Raw genomic sequence first — 25,396 nt, 5'->3', positions numbered from 1 at the left:
ATGTTTCCATAGGACTCAACGTCCTTGTCTTTATGTTTCCATAGGACTCAAGATCCTCTGTCTTTATGCTTTCATAGGACTCAACATCCTCTATCTTTTTGTTTCACAAGACTTCAATGTCTTCTACTTTTATGCTTTTCAAAGACTTCAATGTCTTTTATCTTTTACGCTTTCAAAAGACTTCAATGTCTTATGTCTTTTACGCTTTCAAAGACATCAATGTCTTTAGTCTTTTACGCTTTCAAAGACTTCAATGTCTTCAGTCTTTTACATTTACAAGACTTCAATGTCTTCTATCTTTTACATTTTTCAAAGATTTCAATGTCTTCAGTCTTTTACGCTTTCAAAGACTTCAATGTCTTTTGTCTTTTACATTTTTCAAAGACTCCAATGTCTTTTGTCTTTTACACTTTCAAAGACTTCAATGTCTTTTGTCTTTTATATTTTCGAAGACTTCAAGGTCTTTTGTCTTTTACATTTGCAAGACTTCAACGTCTGTTGTCTTTTATGCTTTCCAAGACTTCAATGTCTTCTTTTTTGTGCTTTCAAATATTTCAATGTCTTTGGTCTTTTACACTTTCAAAGACTTCAATGTCTTTTGTTCTATGTTTTTTCACTTTCATAGGACTCAATGTCCTCATCTTTATAGGACTCAATGTCCTTGTCTTTATCTATCATAGGACTCAACGTCCTCTGTTTCTATGCTTTCAAAAACTTCAAATGTCTTCTACTCTTATGCTATAGGACTCCAATGTCCTCCATTTTATGTTTGGTAGGACTTCAAGGTCATCTGTTTGATGTCAGAGGACCACAATGTTTTTTGCTTTTTCAGATTCACTTTTTTGTTTTCTCTAGCATCCGATTGAATAGCCGGGTCACTCGAATTAAATTAGTGTTGTTATCTTTGCTTATCTTTTATTTTTAATAAAAGATAAGTAAATAGGGGCAACTGTCATACCCTAATTTCATCCAGGTATGATGTTTTATCATTCACCTGTGATGTTTTGATCATTGCCAGTTGAATTACGGTGTTTGGCATCGGTTATAGTGCGAAGCTAGGGATCACTCCGAATTTTGATCAAGAAAACAAAAGGATACAAGGGAAAGGGGGCAAAAGGGTCATTTTGTGTACTTTTTTGGACCCAAGCTCTCCCAGGCTAGCATTTGGCTCGCTTGGGCCATGAAATGCCTTAAGGCCTAAGCAACCAGCTCGCTTGGGCAAGCTCCAGCTCGCCTAGGTGAGCTTCCCCTGCCCCAAATGGCTTTTTCTATAAATAGCCTTGCAGGGGAAGAGGTTAGGGGGGCTGGGAATTGAAGGAACATAAGGAAAAACACAGGGAGAAAGAGAAGAATAAAAAAGAAAAGTTTAGGCGCCATCGAATCGAATCGTGGATCGTTTCCTACATCCTTTCTCTTGCTAGCCTTGTACTCTGTGCAACAGTCGGTTAGCTTTTTCTTAAGATTTTGATGTAATCTATATACCCTTATGAGTCCTCGGTGATATTATGTGTGCATTTATCTTCTCCGCTTATCGTTGGTAATTTCATTTTATTCATAAGGCTTAATTCTAGTCGATCACTAATGTCATGAAAATTGTTTTTTTTAGTGAAACTAGAAGGCAATAAACACAACAAAAATGAAAAAAAAATCAATTCATAACCCAAATTATTTTCATCAAATATCACTTGAGATCATTTCAAGGTCCAATGCCTTAACGATTCTCTCTACTTTTCAAAATTTAAAACGTTGTTTCAAGGTCCAACGCCTTAACGACTCTTTGATCGCAATTAAAATAAATCTTTCAAAAACATAAAATCAATTTAACACACAAACATTCAAACTTAAAGAATTGTGTAAGTCTGATTTCCTCATTGCACCTGGGGATACGTAGGAGCAAGGGCAACACCCTTGTCGATTCAAAATAATAATAATAATAATAATAATAATAATAATAATAATAATAATAAAGGGAAAATACATAATTTTGAAGTCACATTTTGCATACTCGATTAAAGGCTTTCGTCCCTTATGATGGGTGCATGGGGTGCTAATACATTCTCTATGCATAAACAACTCTCAAACTCTTCTTTTCAAAATTTGCACATCTCTTTTTGGTTTTTCTAACGGTTTCCTTAAATAAACATTGGTGGCGACTCCACTCGTTTTCTTCTTAGGAGACAAACGTGTTTTTTATCTTATTTTCTTTTTTTGTCCCATTGTGAGGTAGGTTGCGACAGGAGGATAATGGCTTACCTCGGTAAAGGTATGCATTAACCATAACCTCTCTAGGAGTTCGCCCACCTATCCATTCTATAGCCCATTTGGTGTTAGCCACCACAAAAACCTCCAACACTAGACTGAGGGCCCACCAAACACCTACAACTTACGTGCCTACACCAAACACTAGGTTGAGGGCCCTCCGTACTCACCATCTCTCTCATGGTCGGTATCAAGTATCCAAGTTTCACCATCAACAACAATCAGTCCTATATACACTAAAAAGTCACTAAACCTTTAGGGAAGTAATTCTCACCACTCCAATATTTCATTCAAAGTCAAAACTAGAGATGATACTTGGGAAGATACCTTATTAGGTGAGACCCTCAGGTCACTTTAGTGAGGTAGAGTTCTGGTGTGGAACTCACCCTTCCAAGTATACCATTTTCATTTCAACAAAAATATTCCCAAAGGTCATAACTAACCCCTCCAACACATGGATGGCTACAAGGTAAGATTATTATCAATTATCATCATCCTATAGACATCACCACATTCACCTCATCTAGCGATGTTCATATCATCATCAAGAAATCAACCAACACAACTCAAGACATTATCAATTAACATAATTATGAGCATTCCTTACTACAATAATTAAGACATATATATGTATCATCACTTCAACACATTAGTATTTTATAAGTCCTCGTGTACATATAATTATTCAACATAACATATCATAATAATCAAATATTAGTTAGTAAAACAAAGTTAATTGCATACTCATAGCATGGCATCAACTTCATATATCTCATATTAGTTCCTAAGACAAGTTAATCACATTCGGGTTCCATTTGGAGAATCATATTTAAATATGTAATAGAAAACTAAGCTCACATAAGTTTTGTGCTTAAGCTCCAAAATGATTGTGCTTAACCCCAAAGACACATTATGCTTAAGCCCCCGAATACTTGTGTTTAAGCCTCACACTTAAGTCCCCAAATACTTGAATTTAAGCCTCGTGCTTAAGTCCCAAAAACTTGTGTTTAAGCCTCACCCTTAAGCCTAAGGTCTGTAATTTTCAGGGAATTTTCAAAAATACTCAATGGCTTTCCAATATGGCATGCAATGCTTCAATAATTTCAAAAACACATAATTTATAACATCCAAAGTTCGGCATTTAAAACATCAAACACATCACAAAACAAGAATTTAAGCTTCACTTACCTTTATAGAACCAAAATGAGAGCTTTGTGAAGAAGGAGGAGAAAATGATGAACTTTAGGTCCAAGGGAGAAGCTTTTCTTGACTCCAACAACAAGTTCATCTCAGCAATATTGCCCCAAACCCAAAAATAACCACAAACGAAATCAAAACCCCAAAACCCAATCTTTTTCATGAGCTCCCATGGATGTTTTATGAGAAAACGAAAATGGAACAAAGGGAGGAAGAGGGGGAGATTACTTCACCAAGGGACAGTCAACAAAAACTAAAGGGAGGAAAAAAGAGCTCCCTTTTTGCACAACACCAAAGCTTAAGGTTTCTCCAATGGTGGGTTTCTTGGAGAAAAGGAGAAGTGTTTTGGGGTAAAATATTTCAGCACAAAAGAGGGTTTTAGGGAGACATAAGGCCGAAAGGTTTTTTCCTTCCACACCTAAGTATATACTAAACTCATACCCCTTTTACTATCCATCACAAGCTTATCTTTCTCTAGGCTCAAACTGATCGAAACTCACTAAACACTACAAACATAAGCAAAACACCATAACATCAATCATTAATTAATTATTGACACTTAAATATAAATTTAGTTACTCTTGCAATTTAATTAAAACCACTTAATCATACGTTTTTTATTATGGTTTTTCATAATTAAAATCAAGGATGTGGATTCAACAATCTCCCATTTTTTGATGATGACAAATTCTTAGGAGCAAATTTAAAGGGTGTGACAATACACATATGAGCTTTTCAATTTTTAACTCCCCTAGGAGTGTGCATCAATTTTGTTTCTTTTTAACAAAAAAGAAGCTCCCCCTCAATTCATGCATTATTAATCTTGCATAGCACAACATAATGCATAAGGAAAGAAACAAATGAACACAAAAAGGAGTAATCATTTAATCAGATCAGTTTTATTATTAATAATAATAGGATCATACAAAATACATCAAAAGATATAAATAAGTAACATATTATGATCCTACAAAAACTGATTTCCTCCCTACTAAATCTCTCCTAAACTTCTCCCTCTTTGTCATCAAGCAAAATAATAAGGCAGGAATAAGGGTTGCAGATCAATCATGCTTGTTAGGAGATGAGTTTCTCGAAGATGAGAAAGATGAATGCATAGTGGTAGCACTTGGTGATGGTGGAGGCTCATGCTGCATAGGGTCCACTTCAAGGATCAAGGCATGTCTTGCCTTATCAAAGATTCACTCCTCAAGGTTAAGGAATCTCTCAAAGAACTCATTCATAGTCCTCTGAAGTTGGTCAATGTTGGAGAACAACAACTTCTAGTTAGAACGAATCTTCTTGACCTGATTCTTCAAAGAGTTCAGCCTATTCTCTTCTGACCTTGAAGAAGGTTCTATAGTGGTTGGCTCATAAGGGAATTAGGGAAAGGAATTGAAAAAGTTGAGCGTTCACCATGTAAGGGACGAAGTCCACAGGCAATGTAAACAAAAGTGTCAAAGATAGGATAGTTGAAGAGATTCCTTAGGTTTTTAGTGATGAAGAGAGAATCCTTCACAGACCCACACTCACCAGCTTTAGCTTCTGGGACCTTCTGAGTAGTTGCATTAGCAGCTTTTTCCTTTTTTTACTTTCTTAATATAAAATATCCAAAAATTAATGCTTTGAATAAACAATGATATAATTTAATCATAATACTGTTTGAATTTTACAAGTTATTTTAAAAAGGCCACTTGCCTATTTAAAAATTTTCACAGGGTTTCAAAATTTTAGAAACATATAAATGCAAAGCATGTAGACAATAGCACTCACTCATGAGTCAAAAGTTTAATTGTCATTATACATTTCAACTAAGATTATAATTGTAGAAAGTTCTATGGTTGAGAGAAAAGGATAATAATCAACCTTTAATGGGAAGATAGTAATATTGTACTCGTGTTGCCTTTTTATAATGGTCAACAAATTTCAAAATTTTGACTGTTATTATAGGTAATAAGTTACAATCAAACAACATTAAAATACCAATTATAAAGTAAGAAATATATTTACTGTAATTTTTGTAACCCAATTCACCTAAAAATTTTGTAACCAAAAAAATATATTTAAATATAAATAATGATTTCATTATTTTTTTATAAAATAAATTAATAACGGGTCTAAATTTACTTAATCCTTAAAGGAGACAAACTTAATTAAATATAAATAAATAAAAACTAATATAGTACAAACTAAAAGAAATAAAAAAATAAAATTAACTCTTTGAAAATCCATTTCTTTCAACTTTCCCGTAGGCATGCTCGTGCAAAGCTATATACAAAAATTAGGTTGTTGCTTCCAACACTTTCTTTTTGGCTTTCAGAATGACCAATCCCGAATGTAAAATTACATTCTAGAATTGTCTCATTTTTTTTCTTCCAAAATGATCAATCCTAAAAAAAAACATTCCAAAACCAGTGCAGGAAGCAACTTGCAGGTGCAGAAAGTAGCAGCCTAAAAATAAATATAAAAGCCTGAAGCCCAATGAGAAACAAAAGACACCGAATACATTATTCAAATTTCTTTTACCTCCAACATATTTTTAAAAAATTCTAATTTTATCTTTTTTTTACTTCTTATTTGTTCCTTCTTTTTTCTTTTCTTCATTCCTTTTTAACGGATTGTTGAAAATATGTTTTATGAAATAATTTGAAATTGATAGTCATCTAGAACATGTGACTTTTGTGTTATTAGCAAGATACTCTACCAAACTAATCTAATAGGTCAATTATGTTAAAAAATAATTAACGTTGTTATATATAACACTAAAATTTCTAATGTATACACATATAAGTTTATATAATAAATTTTATAACAGTCATTGATTAGATAAAATATAATATATTTAATAATTAAAATAAAAAATTATATACACTATAATTTATTTCTTAATATATATCATAGCTATTAATTAAAATAAAATATAATATATTCTTTTGTATTTAACTGCATATTTACAAAATTAGTAATTTTAATTAACTTTTTCATATAATACATTTTATAGTCAATAATTTCAAAATTTTAATAAACTTGAGAATAAGTACTAATATAATATATATTCATATATCTATAAAATATTTAGGATTTTAATTAAATAAAAAATATAAAAAAATTATTTGAAAACTAATTATCGTTAAAAAAATTTCATAGTATATTATTATTATTATTATAAATATATAAAAATATTTGAATATATGTGTTATATGTATATATATATATATATATATATATATATGATAGCTTATTATTTAATTTTATCCTTATTTATTAATTTAAAAGTAAATTTATCATCAATAAAATATTACTACTTAACATTAATATTATCAAAATTAATATTTAATTATTAAAATTATATGTATAATTACATTAATGTCATACATTTAATTATTTATTAAATATATAAAAACATTAAATTCAGTTACATTCAACTGCTATTATAAAGTTTAACTATCGATCTAATGACTTGAAAATCTTCAAGTTTACTTATAGAAGATTTTAGATATATATAACAACTGCTAAAAAAATAGATACATTAATGTCAACAACTTAATTCTTAGTGAAATATATGAAAACATTAAATTCAGTTAAATTCGACGACTATTATAAAGTTGAACATCGACCTAACGGGTTTGTTTAAAATATTTTAATATTTTATTTATTATTTTAAATATATATATATATATATTATTAATTTGTAAAATATTTAATAAAATTTTAAATATAATTACATTAAAAATGGTTAATTATATTTGAATTAAACTAATCTTATCTGAAAAATTCAAGTCTACTGAAATTTATTATGATTTTTCACCAAATAATAATAGCAATACAATACCTATATGGAAATTATAATTTTTTAAAAAATATAAATATAATAAATAGGAATGTATAATATATAATTATCTAAATTTGAGTGTTAGTTTTTGCTATTGTAGATATTATGTTAACATTTACTTAATTTTTGTATGTTTATAAATAATTATTTTCAATATATCTTGTAAAAATTTAGATTATTTTAAATTTATTGAAGTAGTGTGTTATTTATTAAATATATATAGTTGTTATTTATTTTAAAATAAAAATTATATTATTATTTGTACGTTATTTATATATTTATTTTAATTAATTCTTTTAAATTATTTACTATTTAATATAATTTTCCAAAAAAAATACCTGTGAGACTTTAACATAAATTTAATTGTCTTTTTTTCAATATATATATATAGAGAGAGAGAGAAAGATAGATAGATAGATAGATATTGAGAGAGAGAGAGAAATATATTATGAAACACACTTTTAGTTGAAGAACCTACTATTACCTTGAATATAAAATTGTAGATTCTTTCAAATTTAGCATTATATTTATAGAAGTGTTACTTTTAATTAATATATTTTTTAAAAATATATTTTAAAATAACTAATTTAAAAAACATAAATTTGAGAATAGATACTCAATAAGAATAAAAAGGTTAATTTTAAAAGATTATTTTAAATTTATTTATCGATAAGGATTGTAATTTCATTTTCATTTTTAATACAAGTAGGTATGTTCATTCATAAATGATCAGCATCATCATCATCATCTTTATTATCATCATCATCATTATTATCATTATTATTATTATTATTATTATTATTATCATCATCATCATCATCATCATCATCATTATTATTATTATTATTAATGGTTGTAAAAGTTTCAAGTAAATTTATTGTATATCTAATCAATGGCTATTATAGAGTCTAAATTTTTATAAATGACTAAAAAAACTTCAAGTGAAACTTATTATTATATATATTTATATATGTGAAATATTGGTCAATTGAGCTTGAGAAGGAGAGCTTTACCTTGAGAGGTAAACTCATAATTATGATGTGATTATGAATTGATTATGTTTGATGATTCATTATTTTTTTAATTAATTGAATCATCACTATCACTATCTTTTATATAAACAAAACTCCTGTCACCACGGAGTGCCACGTGTCTTCCCGCCCAAATTTTTTTTTGTTGCTCTTATACAAAAAAGTCTCTGTTGTCAGCTATCGCAATGTCATTTTCTTATTTTATTAATTAATTTTTTTATTTTGTTCAGTGCCCATACGCCTCCTCACATGCTGAAGTTTTTTTCCACTATCACCAAATCACGCGTGTCGCTTTCTAATTGTCGGATTTCACCGCACCATTTAATTCTCCTTAATTCCAGAACTTTTTTTCTCTCTCCTCCATTTCTTTTGCGTCCATCCATATTCTCTTTCCCCCTCTTTCTCTTCCTCAACTTCTCCTCTTTTCTTCTCTGTCAATATTCAATTCCCCTTTCTTTCTCTTCCTCAACTTCTCCGCTTTTGTTTCTCCTCCTTTATTCTTTTGCGTTCGTCCATATTCTGTTTCCCATCAATATTCTATTTTTTTTCTTGTTTTTTTTGTCTAATTTTTTGTGGTTTGATTTTTGGGACAGTCTAACAATGGTGCTGAAGATTACGGCGCTTTGCCCATGCAAGGATTGGGACAGGCTATTGAAGAATAAAGGTTCCATTTTTATCTATTTTTCCCCTTTTTTGTCTAATTTTTTGTGGTCTGATTTTTGGAACAGGATAACAGCGGGGTGCTGAAGGTTACGGCGCTTTGCCCATGCAAGGGTTGCAACAATAGGACTAGAGGTTACTGCTCTGTTCTTTTTTGTTTTTTAAAAAGACTCGAGGTTACTGTTGTGTTCTTTTTCGTTTTTTTCAAGAAAATTATCTTCTGCCACTTTTGCGAGAGTTGTTGTTGATTTCTTATTGTTTCTCTTTTGTTCTTTTTCGCTTTTTTTATATAAAAAAATGATCTTCTGCCATTTTTGCTATAAGAGTTGTTGTTGATTTTTTGTAACAATATGATTCACATGGCGGTGTTGAAGAATAAAGGGTTTTTCCCATTTTTTTGTGGTATGATTTTGTGGTTTGATTTTTGGGACAAGCTAACGACAGTGCTGAAGGTGTTGGAGAATAAAGGTGTCATTTTTTTCCTTTTTTCTTAATTTCCTTTTTTAAAAAAATTATCTTCTGTCATTTTTGCTACAAGAGTTGTTGCTGATTTCTTTTTGTTTCTCTTCTATTCTTTTTCATTTTTTTAAATGATCTTCTGTCATTTTTGCTACAAGAGTTGTTGCTGATTTTTTGCAACAATATGATTCACAGCACAGTGTTGATGAATAATGGTTCCATTTTTATCTATTTTTTTCCCTTTTTTTTGTCTAATTTTTGTGGTATGATTTTGTGTTGTTTGATTTTTGGGACAGGCTAACGACGGTGTTGAATGTGCTAAAGAATAAAGGCGTCATTTTTGTATTTTTTTCCCTTTTTTATAAAATTATCTTCTTTCATCTTTGCTGCAAGAGTTGTTGCTAATTTATTTTTGCTACTAAAGTGACAACGGCAATGCTGAAGACATTTTCAAGACATAGTTGCTATATTTTTATGGTATCTCCATTTTTATGGTATCTGATTTTTGTGGTATTTTGTTAAATCATTGTCATCAAAGTTAATACTTTCCCTTCTGAATGCTAATATCTATTATATATTTCGTTTGTTCTGTCTAGATGTTGTGAGCAATTTGCAGAACGGCAACTATGGAGTAAGGATGTGTGGGTAATGCTACCCAGTACTTTTTTTTTGTTTAATTATTATTATTATTATCTAAATTGGTATTTTAAAAGGCCTATCAAAGACTTTGGGTAGGCTAGACTCAGGCCTTTCAAATCAAAATACCAATTTAGATTATAATAATAATCTAAATTTACATAAATCAATCGTAGGGTTCCAGCAAAAAGCATTTGAATGTCATAAATAAAATATATGGACCTAGAAGTAGATACCATAAAAATGTCTTCTTGAAGTCATTTTTATTGTACCCATGTGATCAAAGACATTTTCACGAAGTTGATATATTTTTATGGTACCTAGTGCTTTTTTTTTTATCAATTCATAAACAAAATTGAGTTCGTTGTGTTTCTTGCTGAGTTTTGTTCTTGGTTATCCTATAGTCCTTTCTAATAGTATTCGATCCATTTATTGCAAAACACATTTTGATAGACAATTCAAAGTCTCCGCTAAGTATCATCCATTACTTTTTGTTCTCGCCCTAATTTCATACATTTTAGTTGCATGTTATTCTAAGAACTTCTTTATGTGCAGGATATCTTGGCTGAGATCCTAGACTTTGTAATGGGGAAAAGTTTGATCCAAAATATGATGAGTTAGGCGTCATTTTACACTCCCATAATTGCAATAGAAGGTGTTCTATGTTATTTTTATTATGTAAAGGACAAATATATTATTTTGATTGGACCAGTTGCTATTTGATGTAAAATACACGGCCACTGTATTTTCTATGGGAGCTTATGGATCAGAAAGTAGGGGATGACTAATGGTCAGACATGCTTACATGAAGCTCATTTTATGTGTTCACCTGCTACACCATTATGATATATGCAATATGTTATGCACAACTGAATATTTTTATTTATGTGTTGTATAGTTTGGTTTCTCAACCCGATTTATGAATGAGACACATATACTGAAGAGTATTTTGTTTATCACATTTTATTTTTTTCCTATTTTAATTTATAGTTATTTCTAGATAGTATGAGATGTAAAGATTTTAATTTTTAACCCAAGAGTTTATTATAATATTGACACTGTAAGATAATGTTACATATTCTCACATAATATTTCAGATTTTGAGGAATAGTTTTAAGTTTTACAAAACATCTATGCTTTAACTAAATATAAATTATATTTTTATTTTATTTTTTATGGGTAATATTATTTATTCAATAAATTTGATCACTTCTCCCGGGAAAAAAAGTAGGTGAAAAAATATGTTAAGTATATATTGTCTACTGATTAAATACGAAAGCCGATGATATTGAAAAAAAAAAGAATTGTAAATCAAAGCCTAGAATTAGTTAAGGTTTCAGTGTGTTGCATTCACTTTTTCAAACTTAATAGTTTAAAAGATCATGAACAATCCTCATATTACGTTATTATCAACGAGGATAGTAATAATGAAAAAAAAAAACACTTAAGCTTATTTTACTCGTGGATGCCAGAAGCTCAATGAAGTAAAGGAGAGAGAAAGATTAATGTATTAGGTGTGTCTTTCCCGTGAACATTTGCACAAGTGTACGGGAGAGTATTAGAAAGGTGATTTATAAATAATAAAAAAACATTTAAGGAATCTAAATGTTTACTTCAAGCACCAAGAATTGCTTTCTTTAATTTATGGTGGAGGGGATTTAATAAAAAAGGAGACAAAAAAAATGCAATCAACACTTTGGAGGCACGGGCTAACACTACTAATATCTGATTTTGGACATGTACATCCCAAAGGCTCTTTTATGTGCCATCTTCTCATATTTTTATTAATGTTGTAAGCTAAATTTTGGGTGTCAAACATTTTTTTGGTTTCTTTTTAGTTTTGACTAAATAGTTTATGATTTGCTTTGATTAATTATGAACTTATTTTGTTCACTTATATTTTTCTCATATTTTTTCTGCATCTTGGTGTTTCATGACTTAGTGTTTTGATGTTTCATGACTTAGTGAGGTTCATATTATCCAATCATGTCATTGTTTGATTCACATATTTTAATTGTTCATCCTTTCTTTTATTCCTAACAATATCAAACAATATATAATATTTACATGTTACCTTAAAACCAAACTTTATTACCTACATGTAGCTCATCATTAACTATTCCAGCTTTCCAATACTCAAATTGGAGTACCAGCCCATGCATCGGCATGATGCGTCGATAATTGTGCCACAATTAATGCACAGCTGGTAGAAATGACGGGAATGAAAAAAAAAAGAAATGTGTGTATTTGGTGCGAAGATAACTTTGCCACAATTAATGCACGACAGGAAGAAACGACGGAAAATGAAAAAAATGGAAATAGGAAGGGAAGTGGAGAATCTTTTTGCAGTGTGAGAAATGAAGGGAAATAAAAAAAAATAGTTTAAATTGTGTGACCATTCTTTTCGGTGTTGATACAGTTTCTTCCAGTAGCGGCTTCCAGATTTGTATATGGTTCCAAAAAATATATTACACTTCAACGGGGCCTAGGAAAATGCACCCAATGGCAGGTCACCATCCACGATGGTCTGCCATCAATTGCTGACCCATGGTCCCAGTATCTTGATAAAAAAAAATTGATGGCCGGAGATGAAGTTGTCTTCTACTTTTGGTTTTATGACCATGCATGGGAACTTTTGATCAGAAAAGAAATTGAATGGGAGGGGGAGGACATCCACCTTGAAGACTGACTTCTTTTCATATGCATGGAATCGTGATAGCAAATACTTTTTTGGTGGTATTGTTTACTGAAATTAAACTTGGATTGAAGCAACATTAACTACCTTCTCATATATTCAAATACATTTGATTTTAAATTTACCAGTTTCATGATTTAAAATTTGTTCTTAATAAGCATCTGAGTCTTTTGTTCACATAATATTTATATCACACTTACAGTAAAGTTTCAACCCGTGTATCGGCACAGGCTCTCCACACTAGTTGATTATCTTAAAAGCATACTTTTTTGTCCCTAATTATAAGATCTTTTTCATAAATTTGTTTGTCTATTTTATAAGATCATTTTTTAAAATTGATTAATTTTTTCTTTCATATCTTTAGTTAATTGTTTTCTCTCAAAATATTTATGAGAAACAATTAAGTGGATAAAAAGATAAATGATAGTATAAATAATTGACAAATTTAATGTGATTAACTAAAATAATTAATTTTGTTAAGGGCATGAATTGATGGAAAGAATTTTAGAATTAGAAACGGAGAGATATGTCAAGAAAAATAAAATTCCAAGAGATTTCTTTGACAAAATGTTTCCACTTTGTACATTGCATGAATCTATAATGCCTTGATAACTTCTGTAAAAAAAATAAAAAAAATTAACATAGTTATTAGTGACTTGGCAATATAAAATATCAAAGCTTATGTCAAACAAATGAAAATCTGAGACACTAAATTAGTACTTATCTGTAGTCTCCTAAATTTCTCTTCATTTTATTCAATTTAAAAAAAAAAAAAAAAGCAGATAGCTCGAGTCAGATTAGACTACCTTAAGGTAAGCCCAATTATGGCACAAGTTTTATCAGATTATGATAAAAAGACCTACATTAAAATAGGACTAAAAATTTAGAACCCAAATACATATTATTGGACAGGTTTGGGTCATTCCGACTAGCCAAACCCATTTTTGCATAGAATTATAATGTATTAAGATAATATTATATATATTTTAGTAAGAAATGAAAAATAAAAACTAGTAAACTATTATGTAATTAACAAATCAAATTTTCTTTTTCCTTTTTTTACTTTCTTAATATAAAATATCCAAAAATTAATGCTTTGAATAAACAATGATATAATTTAATCATAATACTGTTTGAATTTCACAAGTTATTTTAAAAAGGCCGCTTGCCTATTTAAAAATTTTCAGAGGGTTTCAAAATTTTAGAAACATATAAATGCAAAGCATGTAGACAATAGCACTCACTCATCAGTCAAAATTTTAATTGTCAACCTAAACAAGACAAATATTCGACTCTTTATTCAATAATTATAATTATACAGTCACAACTCTTTATCTTCTTATTAAAACAACCAACAACATGCATTGGAATTTCCACGTGCTCAACTACAACCCACTAAAACAATTACGAGAGAAAACGTAAAACCTATGGCAGAATTGCAGAAGAAAACTCTTTGAGAAGTAAGAAAGCACTATGTCAAGTGAGGCTTTTCAATTCTTGTGAGTTCCAAGATTTTCCTGAGAATTTATGCCCATCTCTCTACACTTTCAAATTCTTCACTATCAGAATTTATGTCCTTAAATCTCACGCTTGCCAACTACATTCTTTGAATCGCTTTTAAATTTCAAAATTCATGCTCTTGTTCTTAAATCGTTTCAACCCCTTTTTTTTCAATCTCTATTTTAGCTTTCAATTTCTCTTCTCCCTGCATATCCTTCTTAGTTATGGATTGGGTCATATTTGGCCATGTGGTTAGTCATTCCTCATATACCAAAAACCTGTCCAACCTGCTCATAGTTGTTTTGTCATCTTTGTACCAATTATATTTTCTACCAACTAAGGCTAGGTTCACCACAAAACTACATCATTTCCATCCTTCTCGGATTCGTCTCCACCCCTTTCCTTTCCTCCTCACTACAAACAGCATTGAAGTCCCCAACAATGCACCATCTTTCCCCTCCCATCTCATTCTTAATCCTAATAATCTCCTCCCACTCTTGCTTTTTTCCTGCTCAGCTCACGAGGACTATAAACCCCACCGCAAACACCTTTAATTAATCCCTTCCCCACTCCCCAAAACAAAACAACCCCTGCAACACCTCATAAACGCATAAGAGCAACTTTAGTGCTAGATCTTGAGCTCAAGATTTGGCCTTGTGTAGATCTTTCAATAAGGGGGAATCAGAGATCTCTAGGGTACAAAACCCTGAAGATCTCTAACATATCTGAAAAAAAAATATTGAAAACAAAAAACCAGAAATCAGCGAGAAGGAGAGAAGGTGGTTGAAGAAAAAAAATGAACTTACTTGGAGGTGACTGCGAATAGTCGCGGCTGAGGGACGCAGACGGTCGCGGCGGAGGGCTGCGCAGGGTGAAGGAGGAAGGGAGGAGAAGGAAGAAGGTGGAGGGGAGGGGGAGTGGCAGGGAAAAAAAAGAAGATGAAAGGAAGAAGGAAGGTCAGGAGAGAGGGAAGAGAAGAAAAGGGGAAAAAAAAAAGCATGAACGTTGGGGGAGGGAGAAAGGTCTGTGAAAGGAAGCATTATGTACACAATGACCGTGTACGCAGTAATTTGATGCAAAGTCTAAATTCTTAATTGTTGGATAAAGAAGAAATATGAATCAAGTGTATTTAAGCTGTATGGATTTAGTCTTTTTTGCAATATTGAGCCAAATTTTTGGGGAATGCTAATTTTCTAAATTAAGCTGTGGTTGAAATTCTTATTATGCTATTTTTTTATGAGGAATGCTAATAATCTTTTATTAAATACTTTTCAATTATATAAAATAATAACTAAAACATTTTTTTCAATTACAGTATGGTAGTTTTTTCTTATTTCAACTACAATTATTCCAAAATGCTTTTAAAATGTTTCAAGCATGATTTTAAATTACGGTGAATCATAAACAATTGCATTATGGTAACTCAAAATACCTTGATATTGTGATCACAATTGTGGTTGTTAAAAGCTAGTTAAAATCACGGTTCAAGTTATAAGATCTTCGAAAAAGGAGTGAGAGGACTTCCTTCAATAAAGAAAAAAAAACGATTAACTAAAAAAAGGTTTAATTGTCATTATAAGAAAAAAAAAGTAATGGCTAATCATTGTTTTAAAAATTTATTTTGGTTGTTCTTGAATATTGATTGGTAATACCACAAGCAAAAACATATTACAAAAGATACTTTAATGAATTTTTATTGTAGTGAGATATCATAGGAAAATTGGGACTATACGCCTGTGATCACATGAAGCACAAATACACGATAATTTAGTTCTTTGGACAATATTCGAAACCTATATATGTGAATGCAGGCTACTGTGTCGTATTATTTTTTTTCTTTTTTTGTTAGGCAAATAATATTATTTCAATAATAATAATAAAAAAAACAAATCCAGCAAACTAGCTCAGAGTCTAATACAATAGTCTTGTAAGAAGAACATCTTTGCCAAAACACCCCACACAAAAATAAAATATATGTTTTTCCAATTAAAGGAACCTGAGAATGAGACACCAACATGTCACATGTGACATTCTTAGTTGTAATTGTAAAATTCAACACCAATCGAACTCCGATGTATATATGTGTATATATAGGAATTGAGCCTAACAGAAGTGGATAAACAATAGAGAAGTGTGACACCCTCTACATTACATATATATGTACTAATAATAAAAGAAATAAGAAATCATAATTAATTAAAAGTTTTTAAAACACATTTAAACAAAAGCATTTCAAAATGGTAAAAGATTCGCATTCATTTTACTATAATCAAATAAAACTTGTCAGAAACATTTTTGGCTTAAAACATTATGTAATTAAACAAAACGAGTAAATAGGCATTTTGGTCCCTGACTTTTGACCCATTTTACAAATTAGTCTCTATCTTTTTGAAATGTTAAAAATAGTCTCTATCTTTGGATAAATTTTGCAAAATAGACTTTGCCGTTAAATTTGAAAGTAGCGCTGTTAGTGAGGTGCATTGTTGACAATTTTAGTGTCATATAGACTATCCAACGTGACAAATTGTCTCAGATTGTGACACGTAGACTGGACTTTGATGCAAAATTTAAAAAGTTGTCAAATATTTTCTTCTTCACTTGCTTCTTCTTCCTCAAATTAGGGTTTCTAAAGTGCCAAGTCACACGCACAACCATTTTCTTTTCTTTCTCTCTCACTCTCCAACTTGCATTCAAGTCACCCAACCCAATAATAACAATAACAAACTCAACCTCGCGAAGATCGAACACAATGCACTCCTTAAACAGACCAAGATTCTCCCCCAGGTATTCAATTTTGCTTTCACAGAAACAAAATCATTTTTTTATCTTAACTCTGATTGCTTCTGGGTTTTTTTCCTAAGCCATGTAGCTGTCGTGCACCCAGATAAATTCAGATGATTTTTCTTCGATTTTTATTTACTTATGTTGTTCAATAATTTTGTTGACTTTTCTTTCTTCCTATTCTTTTGATAACCAGTGATGTTTTTGCATTACTTCTGGTTCTTAGTTGTCATCACGTTCCAGTTTTTTCTCTTTCTAATCTAGTTCTGTTGGTTTTTATTCCAAAACCTCATCTTTATAGGGACCACTTTCTGTTCTCGTTCTATTATTCTTTTTTCCCCTCATGGTCGTGGACTACTTTTTGGGTCCTTTGACTTCGTTTCTTGTGCATTTTTTTTAATTTTAAAGCTTCGTTACTTAGTAGTACTTAGTGACCAGGGAGAAACACACACACTTAAGACTCCATCATGTTGGAATTGAGAGGAGAGAAGCTTTAGAAACCCTAATTTGATGAAGAAGAAGCAAGTGAAGAAGAAAATATTTGACAATTTTTTAAATTTTGCATCAAAGTCCAATCTACGTGTCACAATCTAGGACAATTTGCCATGTTGGATAGTTATGTGGCACTAAAATTGCCAACAATGCACCTCACTAACGACGTTACTTTCAAATTTAACGGCAAGGACTATTTTGTAAAACTTATGCAAAAATATGGACTATTTTTAACATTTCAAAAAGATAGGGACTAATTTACAAAAGGGATCAAAAGTCAGGGACCAAAATACCTATTTACTCTAAATAAAACTCATGCTCCAATGTCACATCCTATTAGAGCATTGTGTCCCGACGTCCATCAACACAAGGTTCCTTAAAGCAATTCACCTAGTCATCTACTCCCATGAACACAAAGTTCGAGATCATCACAGGATCCAAACACAAACAAGACACAGGGAGTGAGTTATCATATTCCTAACTAATAGAGAGAAACAAGAACATGTAGATATACATATCATATAAACGAAATACAACTTACTTAAACATAGCTCACGTCATTTCATCACTTTGTCGCATAACATCACATCACAACACAACACGTCTCATTCATTTTCACATCATTCACGTACTCAAGGATCAAAATACTATATCACTAAATCAATCAATATCAATCAATATACAAGCGTTATGCAAGAGATACACTAAGACTCAATCATATATACAATGTAGTATCATGTTAGTGAAAAACCTCGTTGGGCGCCTAAGAGTACATGACAAGACAAACAACACACTACTAAGTAAGGTCACTCTCACTAGGTAAAATCATAGGGAGACCAATTAGGGTCACGCTGTTTTGCGAGAATGTTTCAACCATGTGTATTTACCCCCAAGGCCTAAACTCCGAAGAGTCCGTCAAGGCATCTCCCTCCTGATTCAGGTCCAACCTAGAAAACATTTTAGCACACAGACTCTATTTATGAACTGTACAAAACACACGACTCTTCAATTATTCTCAAAATAATTTTATCTCGTCACGCTTGTGATTAAATTCGTTGGGTCCCTAGAGTGGTTCCCATCACAATGCTCGTTGTGCATTAACTCATCACCCTTAAAGGGTCTTATAGTCGTGTGATTGTACGATTCATAGCTCACAACTTAGTGCACACAATATCTCAATGCACATATATATTACAATTCAATTCATACTCAATTTATCACATACACTCAGTCTCAATCACAATGGTATAATCCCAATTTAACATGCTATCACACCTCATGAATCTTATACACTTTACCTATGAATTATGCAATACACACAACGACTCAATTGTTTTCAAAATCATTTTAACTCGTCGCGCCTCAAAGTGATTAAACTCGTTGAGTTCTCACAGTGGATCTCATCACAATACTCGTCGCGCAAAAACTTGTCGCCCTTAAAGGGTCTTTCAATTGTGTGATTGCACAATTCATAACTCACAACTCAATACACACATCTCAATACACATGTATTTCACCATTCACCACAGGTTCAATTTGTCACATACTCACAATTTGAATCACAATTTCATAATCTCAATATAACAATTTATACAAAATGTTTCTTACAACATGGGGAATAAAACTCCCTCAAACAATTCCACACAATCATATTAAAATCAATGAATCAAAATCATAGGTCAAAAACACGAAAATTTCAAGAGCACTCAAGTTTATCAACCAATTTACATCAGAACATCAATTGGTCCGTCAAACGCAACAATATTGTATTTGTAATCGTAAAGGAAAATTATAATTCAATAAACATCCTAAAATAAACCCCAATTTAATCCTCTAAGGATCTCTACACATGTTCATTTTAACCTCAATTGCGATAAACTCATCTCTTACGGGCTCACGTGTGTATTCCGACAGTGATAGCGGCATTTCTAGCGGTTTCCTGAGATTTCTCAAGCTTTTTCTCTTATTGCTCTACTAAGGTTTCCAAGCGTTAGAGAGAAGGAGAAGAGATTGAAGCCTCCATTTTATTGTCTTCGTGCGAGAGTTGTTTCTCTCTTTGTAGACATTATTTTGCAAATCTCAATGGTGGAGGTGTGTGAAAACTGGTTCCGAAGGTGGTTTCCAAATTTTATGACAATCCAATGATTGACGATTCCAGGATCATAGTTTTACTGGGACAAATTTTGGGTCTTCGCGGGAAAAGAGAAAGCTATGATGCAAAGGGCATTTCTCTCACCTCAGGCATTATTTCACAAATTACAATGGCAAGAATGTTTGAAAATGAGTTCCGAACATGGTGTTCAAATTTTAGGATCCAATAGTTAACAAGTCTGGAATCGTCATTTATTGAGACAGGTTTGGGTGTATGCGAAAAAAAAAGGTTTTGGGAGAGGAAGAAGGGAAAACGAAATTGAGAGGAAAAGAAAGAGGAAGCGACGTATCGTCAGTTTGAATACGAACCTAACGTGCCTCTATTTATAACTAAGGAACTCTCAGCCTATTATTTACTTTATTTTTTTATTTTATAAATAAGAACTATTTTATTTCCTATCAAATAAATAAATAAAATATCCTTTTTATTTTCTTTCAAATCATTATTTTAATAAAGTTATTTCTCTTTATTTATTTAATTATAAAAATTTCATCATTTTTTTAAAATTTTATTTATTTTTAAATGAATTTTTTTTTTAATTTATTTTACGAAAAATGGAGTTAAGGTGTTACAAGAAGCACATATAGCATCCCCAATTAAATGATCTCTGATCCCATGTAATCAAAGAAACCGTATAATAACATCATGCCACAATTGTATTAACACTACTCTCCATGCCAAGAATTGAGTGAACGTCATAACATCAAAGGAGTTCCTAACTTCCTATTCCTTGCTGCCAGCAATTGCACAAACAATTCTTAACCTGTGAATCATGTTTGGCACACATAGCAACTCACCTAAGCTTATTAGACTTGAATATGAATGACTTTTTATTTAACAAATATTGGCAATTTGGCGTAAGTCTGATTTCTGATCAGTGATATGTGAACTTTTGCTTGTTTTTATCCTTTCAAGCTTTGACAATGCTTGCTAGAAACTTTTAGAAAGTCCAGACATATTCTTATTTCAATCAACACTTTCCATTCCAGAATTGTGAGTTCTGAAATGTTGCATACAAAACCAGATATCAGAAACTAGAGGTTGCAAATAAAAAGTGTGGTTTCGATCAGATCAATTAGCTAGATGAAAATAAAGGTCAATTAATCGATGTCGTTTCTTCAATCACAGAAGATAAAGCTCAAGCAGTATTCTCATTCCACTTCACCTTTCAACCAAAATCAAGATGAAAGTTGTTGAACTATGTGTTGCCTCTTATTTTATGGCATAGAAGCCAAGAAAACATGTGTGTAAGACTCTAACAAAGGTAAGTGAACCAAGTGAAATATAACACCATCCATCCTAACAAAAAATCACACAGAAAACTGGTATGAGCCAATTCATTCTGGTTTTTTCATTCAAACTATTCTACCACAATATATTAAGCAAAGAGTTCCAATATCAAGATGATCAATTCATTCATTTGTATGTCCCAATAGAGTAAAATTTTAAGTAGTGTTTTCTGAAAAAGTCATGGAGTCCTATAAAATCAGAGTTGCTAAAGAAAAAATTACAAAATGAAAGTGATTATATACCTATTATTGACTGAAATATTAACAACCTCCCTGTTACTAATACCTTTCATGCAGGACTTAAATGAACCAAGCTCAGTGAATGGGCAATTACAGTAGGATTGAGCATGCACTGTGATTTCAGGTCTTGAATGGAGCAAACCTCAGTCATGCTGTTGTTCTTAACATCAAACAAGTACAGACTCACACACACCTTCATTAGCAAGATCCCATCTTTGAAAGCTAGAGGATTCACCCATGGACCATTCACCCTCTCCAGCACATGGCTCCTCAAATTCATAAAGAACTGAGGCCATTCTCCTTCAATCTCCTCCAGAGGCTTGCAATACACAATTGCCCATTTATAGTCATAATAATCCTCAAGACACCAAACATGAACACCCTGCTCTGACACAAACACATAACTGAGCCTCCCTTCAGATTCCCCAATACAGGCTTCAGGAACTGCCATGAACTCCGAGGCTGGAACCGGTGCAGGAACCAACCAAGATAGCTCATTCTGGACGTTGAAGGTGAGGACTCGGTCGCCATTGAGCCAATGCATGACACCCCCAATGTAGATCCCTCCATTATTGACCATCTTGCTATAACATTGGCATATTTCATTGGATGTCTTCCATGCTCCTTTCTCTGCTGGGTACAACTCAAATGTGAGGAACAATTCCCCTTCTCCCTCTCCATCTTCCTCCTCGTCCTCATCCTCCTCATCCCCTTCTACCTCAACTAGCTTAACTCTCACCAACTTGAATTTTTCAACAAAACCCTTTGAAGGGTCATAATCGAAAGCCAATGCTATTGTCATACTTCTAAGACAGTCATAGTGAGTAATAGGCCAAGGCCACTCCAACTTAACCCACTCCTTATTTGAAGGATTACAAACATATATAAAGGGTTCCTCAGAAGGAAAACAGCTTCTGCTACACACCAAACCCTTGCAAGATGCCATCATAACAACATCTTCAGGGAGAAAATCAAAAACCTTTTGCTTCACCTTGGAACCCCCTCCTCCTTTGGTGTTCTCTTCCACAGAAATGTAGCTAATGGTTTTGATGTCCTCATTGCACCACATGAACTTCTCCTGGAAAATGAACCCTGTTAATGCCTCCTCTTTGGTTCTTTGCACTTGTGCTTCCATGAAGCAACGGCTCGAAATCAAGCGATGCCACTCCTTGCTAACAAGCTTCAAACTCAGCAAATCCTTAGCAGGAACATGAGACAGAATTTCAATCAAAATGTCACTGTTGAGAAACCTATCAACCTTCTTCATTTTCTGAAAAAAAAAATGGAACAAATAGCAATCAATTAAATAATCATTCAGCTTATAACAAAGAAAACAGAACATCTTACATCAGTATTAAAATACAGAGAGGAACCTTAGTAGCAAAATATTTTGCTTTATCATTCAAATAAAAAAAAAAAACTAAAGCAAAATATAAACAAAACGTTCTTTGGCAATTAGCATTAGCAATGCAGATTCGAAAATCAAACTTCTTCATTTTTTTTTCTTGTGAAAAACTGGAATAAGAACAATCAATTAAATATTCACCAAGTAACAAAGAAAACCGAACAAAATCATTACTACAAAACAGAGAGAGGAATCTAAATGTCTAACCAGAGAAAGAGTAACAAACATTTTTTTGTATTCACATAAAAAAAAAAACTAAAGCAAACCAACAATAAAAGGTTATTTAGCATTAGCAATGCAGATTCAAAGGGTCAAAACGATATCGTTCAGGGACGTATCATGTGTCAACCTTTTCACCTTATAACAAAAGAAAGCAAAACATTATTACCATACACTGAAAACGGAGAGAGGAATTTAAATATCTTACTACAGAAATAGCAACAAACATTTTTTTTTCTTCTTTTTTTTTTTGTATAACTCATAAAAAACTAAGGGAAAGTAAAAAATGAAAGGTTATTGAGCATTAGCAACGCAGATTCAAAGGAACAAAACGACGATGTGCCACTTCAAAATCGACTTGGTTCAGTTTTAGCATAACAGTAGCTACTACATACTTGAAAACAGAGGCGAGGGTTAAAACTTAAAAAGAGTAATTAACAAAATGAAGAACGAAATCGTTGCATACTTTTATTGAAATCGTTCAGCTACAAACTAATGGAACAGTGTTAATGGCAACATTCTCAGATTAAAAAGAAAAAATGAAGAAGAGAATATAGAGAGATAGCAGAGAGACTAGCTTAGGATACCAATGAGAATGAGAGTGTTGAGAGAAAAAAGGAAAGCCAACGTTTCAATTTCTGAGTAGTAAGAGAAGGGAAAACGAAGAGTCCTTTTAAATTTTGTCTCTCTCTCACTCAGAAACGCAGCGTAGTAACTAGTTTTGGTGTTGCAGTGTGCAGAGAGAGTGGTAGTGTTTATGTTTGTGTGCATAGCAAGGTTTCTATTTCTGAGTAGCAAGGTTTGTTGAAAAAGAAACGATAGCCAGTGAGCGCGTTACACGCATGCTTTTTCTTTGTGTTTCGTACGGGAATAGAGGGAAGAGAGAAAGTGGAGAATATTGAGGAGAGTAGTTTATTTAATTTAATTGAACCATATTCTGTAATGACGAATAAGTTTGGAAAAAAAAATTATTAAGTTTGTAATTTTTTGTTCCGGTGAGAGATGAGTATTTTTCAACCCACTAGATTAATCTTGTTTGTAATAATGTGTGACTGTTATTGATTAAAAAAATATTTATACATAATACAAATCAAACATAATTTTTTTTATTAAATAAATTATTTTTACTTGTATAAACATACTTATATAAATGTAATGAAATATTATATTAAACCATTTTTGGCTTATTTTTTAATTAAAATTAATGTCAAATTTTAATTAGGTACATTTTAGTGTCGGATGGATAATTGGATATTTCGTTTGTTCTTCTTAATGTACGTACTTCTTACTATAGTGCCATAATTCTTTACCATAGTGGGGAATGAGGCAAATGGATTCCAAGAGTCAGAGGTTTTGGGTTTCTCTATTTGCTTCTTATACGCCGCACTACCCAATAGCTTGTCCCTACTACTCACATCAACAATCTATTATATTATATGCACTTAAAATAATGAAATATTATTCTACTACTCAATCTTTTTCTATAGTTTGTACATTATCTGTGGTGGATTCGATGTTTACTAGTAAATATTAATATTTGCGATGAAGCTAAATAAATACTTAAAAATAAATTAAAATTTATCTTCTCGGCAAGTGTAAGAGTATTATAGGATGGATAGTAAAAGTTAAGAAAACGTAAACGGTAGTTTTATAGAGTAATTTAACTATTTTAAACATTAAATTGTTATAGAGTTTAATTTCAATGCATTGAGAGTCATTTAATTACAAATCATTGTTCGAAAGATAATTATTTTAAAAATCAATAAATTTATCATACATAATTATAATTAGATGAGTGTATAAAACTTTTTATCGTAGTGTATAATTCTTTTTCTCATTAAAAAAATAAAGAAATTAAAATCACAAATTTTAAAAAATAGAAAGACAAAAATTATATTTTAAATTGTGAAATAACTACTCCTTAGTCCTTTTTTTTTCTTATGAAAGCTACATTTTGAATTTGTAAAAAACTATTAAAACAAATTTGCTTGGTATTTACAATTATTATAATTTTTTCCAAAATATGATTTTTCCTTGAAAAAAGAAACATTTTTCTTTAAATAAACGAGTAGTAAATTATTGAGATAGTTATTGCATCAATCACAACCAGAATTTTGATGAAAACATTATTGAATTACATTTTTTGTTTTAATTTATCACTTTTCAGGTCCCGTAGCTTTTAGATTTTATTTTGAGTATATAAAATTTTTGGACGAAAGGAACATGCTCATTCAAAAAGTGAAGGCATGCCACAAACCACAATCAAAAGTTTCCTATTATATATTCATCAATTTACGAAACGTCAACGGCAAAAACCAAATCGATGGAAAAAAAAAAAAAAAAGCTTTTGTTGACCAACCCCCCCCCCCCCCCCCCCCCCCAAAAACAAAAAAAAAAAATCAAATGAAAAATCAACAACGTAAATTATGTTTACCGTAGCAATTGACGGGAATCTGTAGTCCTACAGAGTTTTGACAGAGAAACGAGTTGAAAACGGTCACTTGTTTTGGGGTCGTGGGGGTTGTTCCAGTTCCAGATAACTCGTGCGATTG

The 25,396-nt window shown here is 31.5% G+C and overlaps 1 protein-coding gene and 1 long non-coding RNA gene across 2 annotated transcripts; both read right to left on the bottom strand.

Moving 5' to 3' along the window:
- Positions 1-14,023: 14,023 nt before the first annotated feature.
- Positions 14,024-15,347, bottom strand: LOC100805123 (uncharacterized). The gene is made up of 2 exons (XR_415638.4): positions 15,073-15,347; positions 14,024-14,991 (listed from the first exon to the last, which is right to left on the bottom strand). It is a non-coding gene; the product is annotated as an uncharacterized lncRNA (long non-coding RNA).
- Positions 15,348-21,269: 5,922 nt separating this feature from the next.
- Positions 21,270-22,487, bottom strand: LOC113002319 (F-box protein At5g49610). The gene has a single exon (XM_026129418.1). It carries the CDS (start codon positions 22,485-22,487, stop codon positions 21,270-21,272), a length of 1,218 nt encoding a protein of 405 aa, XP_025985203.1.
- Positions 22,488-25,396: the final 2,909 nt, after the last annotated feature.

This window comes from Glycine max, chromosome 8, assembly GCF_000004515.6.
Source record: "Glycine max cultivar Williams 82 chromosome 8, Glycine_max_v4.0, whole genome shotgun sequence".
NCBI lineage: Eukaryota > Viridiplantae > Streptophyta > Magnoliopsida > Fabales > Fabaceae > Glycine > Glycine max.
This window is presented reverse-complemented; position numbering and strand designations above follow the sequence as displayed.

Bases quoted from the DNA above. Each gene is read 5' to 3' on its own strand.
- LOC113002319 (XM_026129418.1), bottom strand. From the start codon at position 22,487: ATGAAGAAGGTTGATAGGTTTCTCAACAGTGACATTTTGATTGAAATT.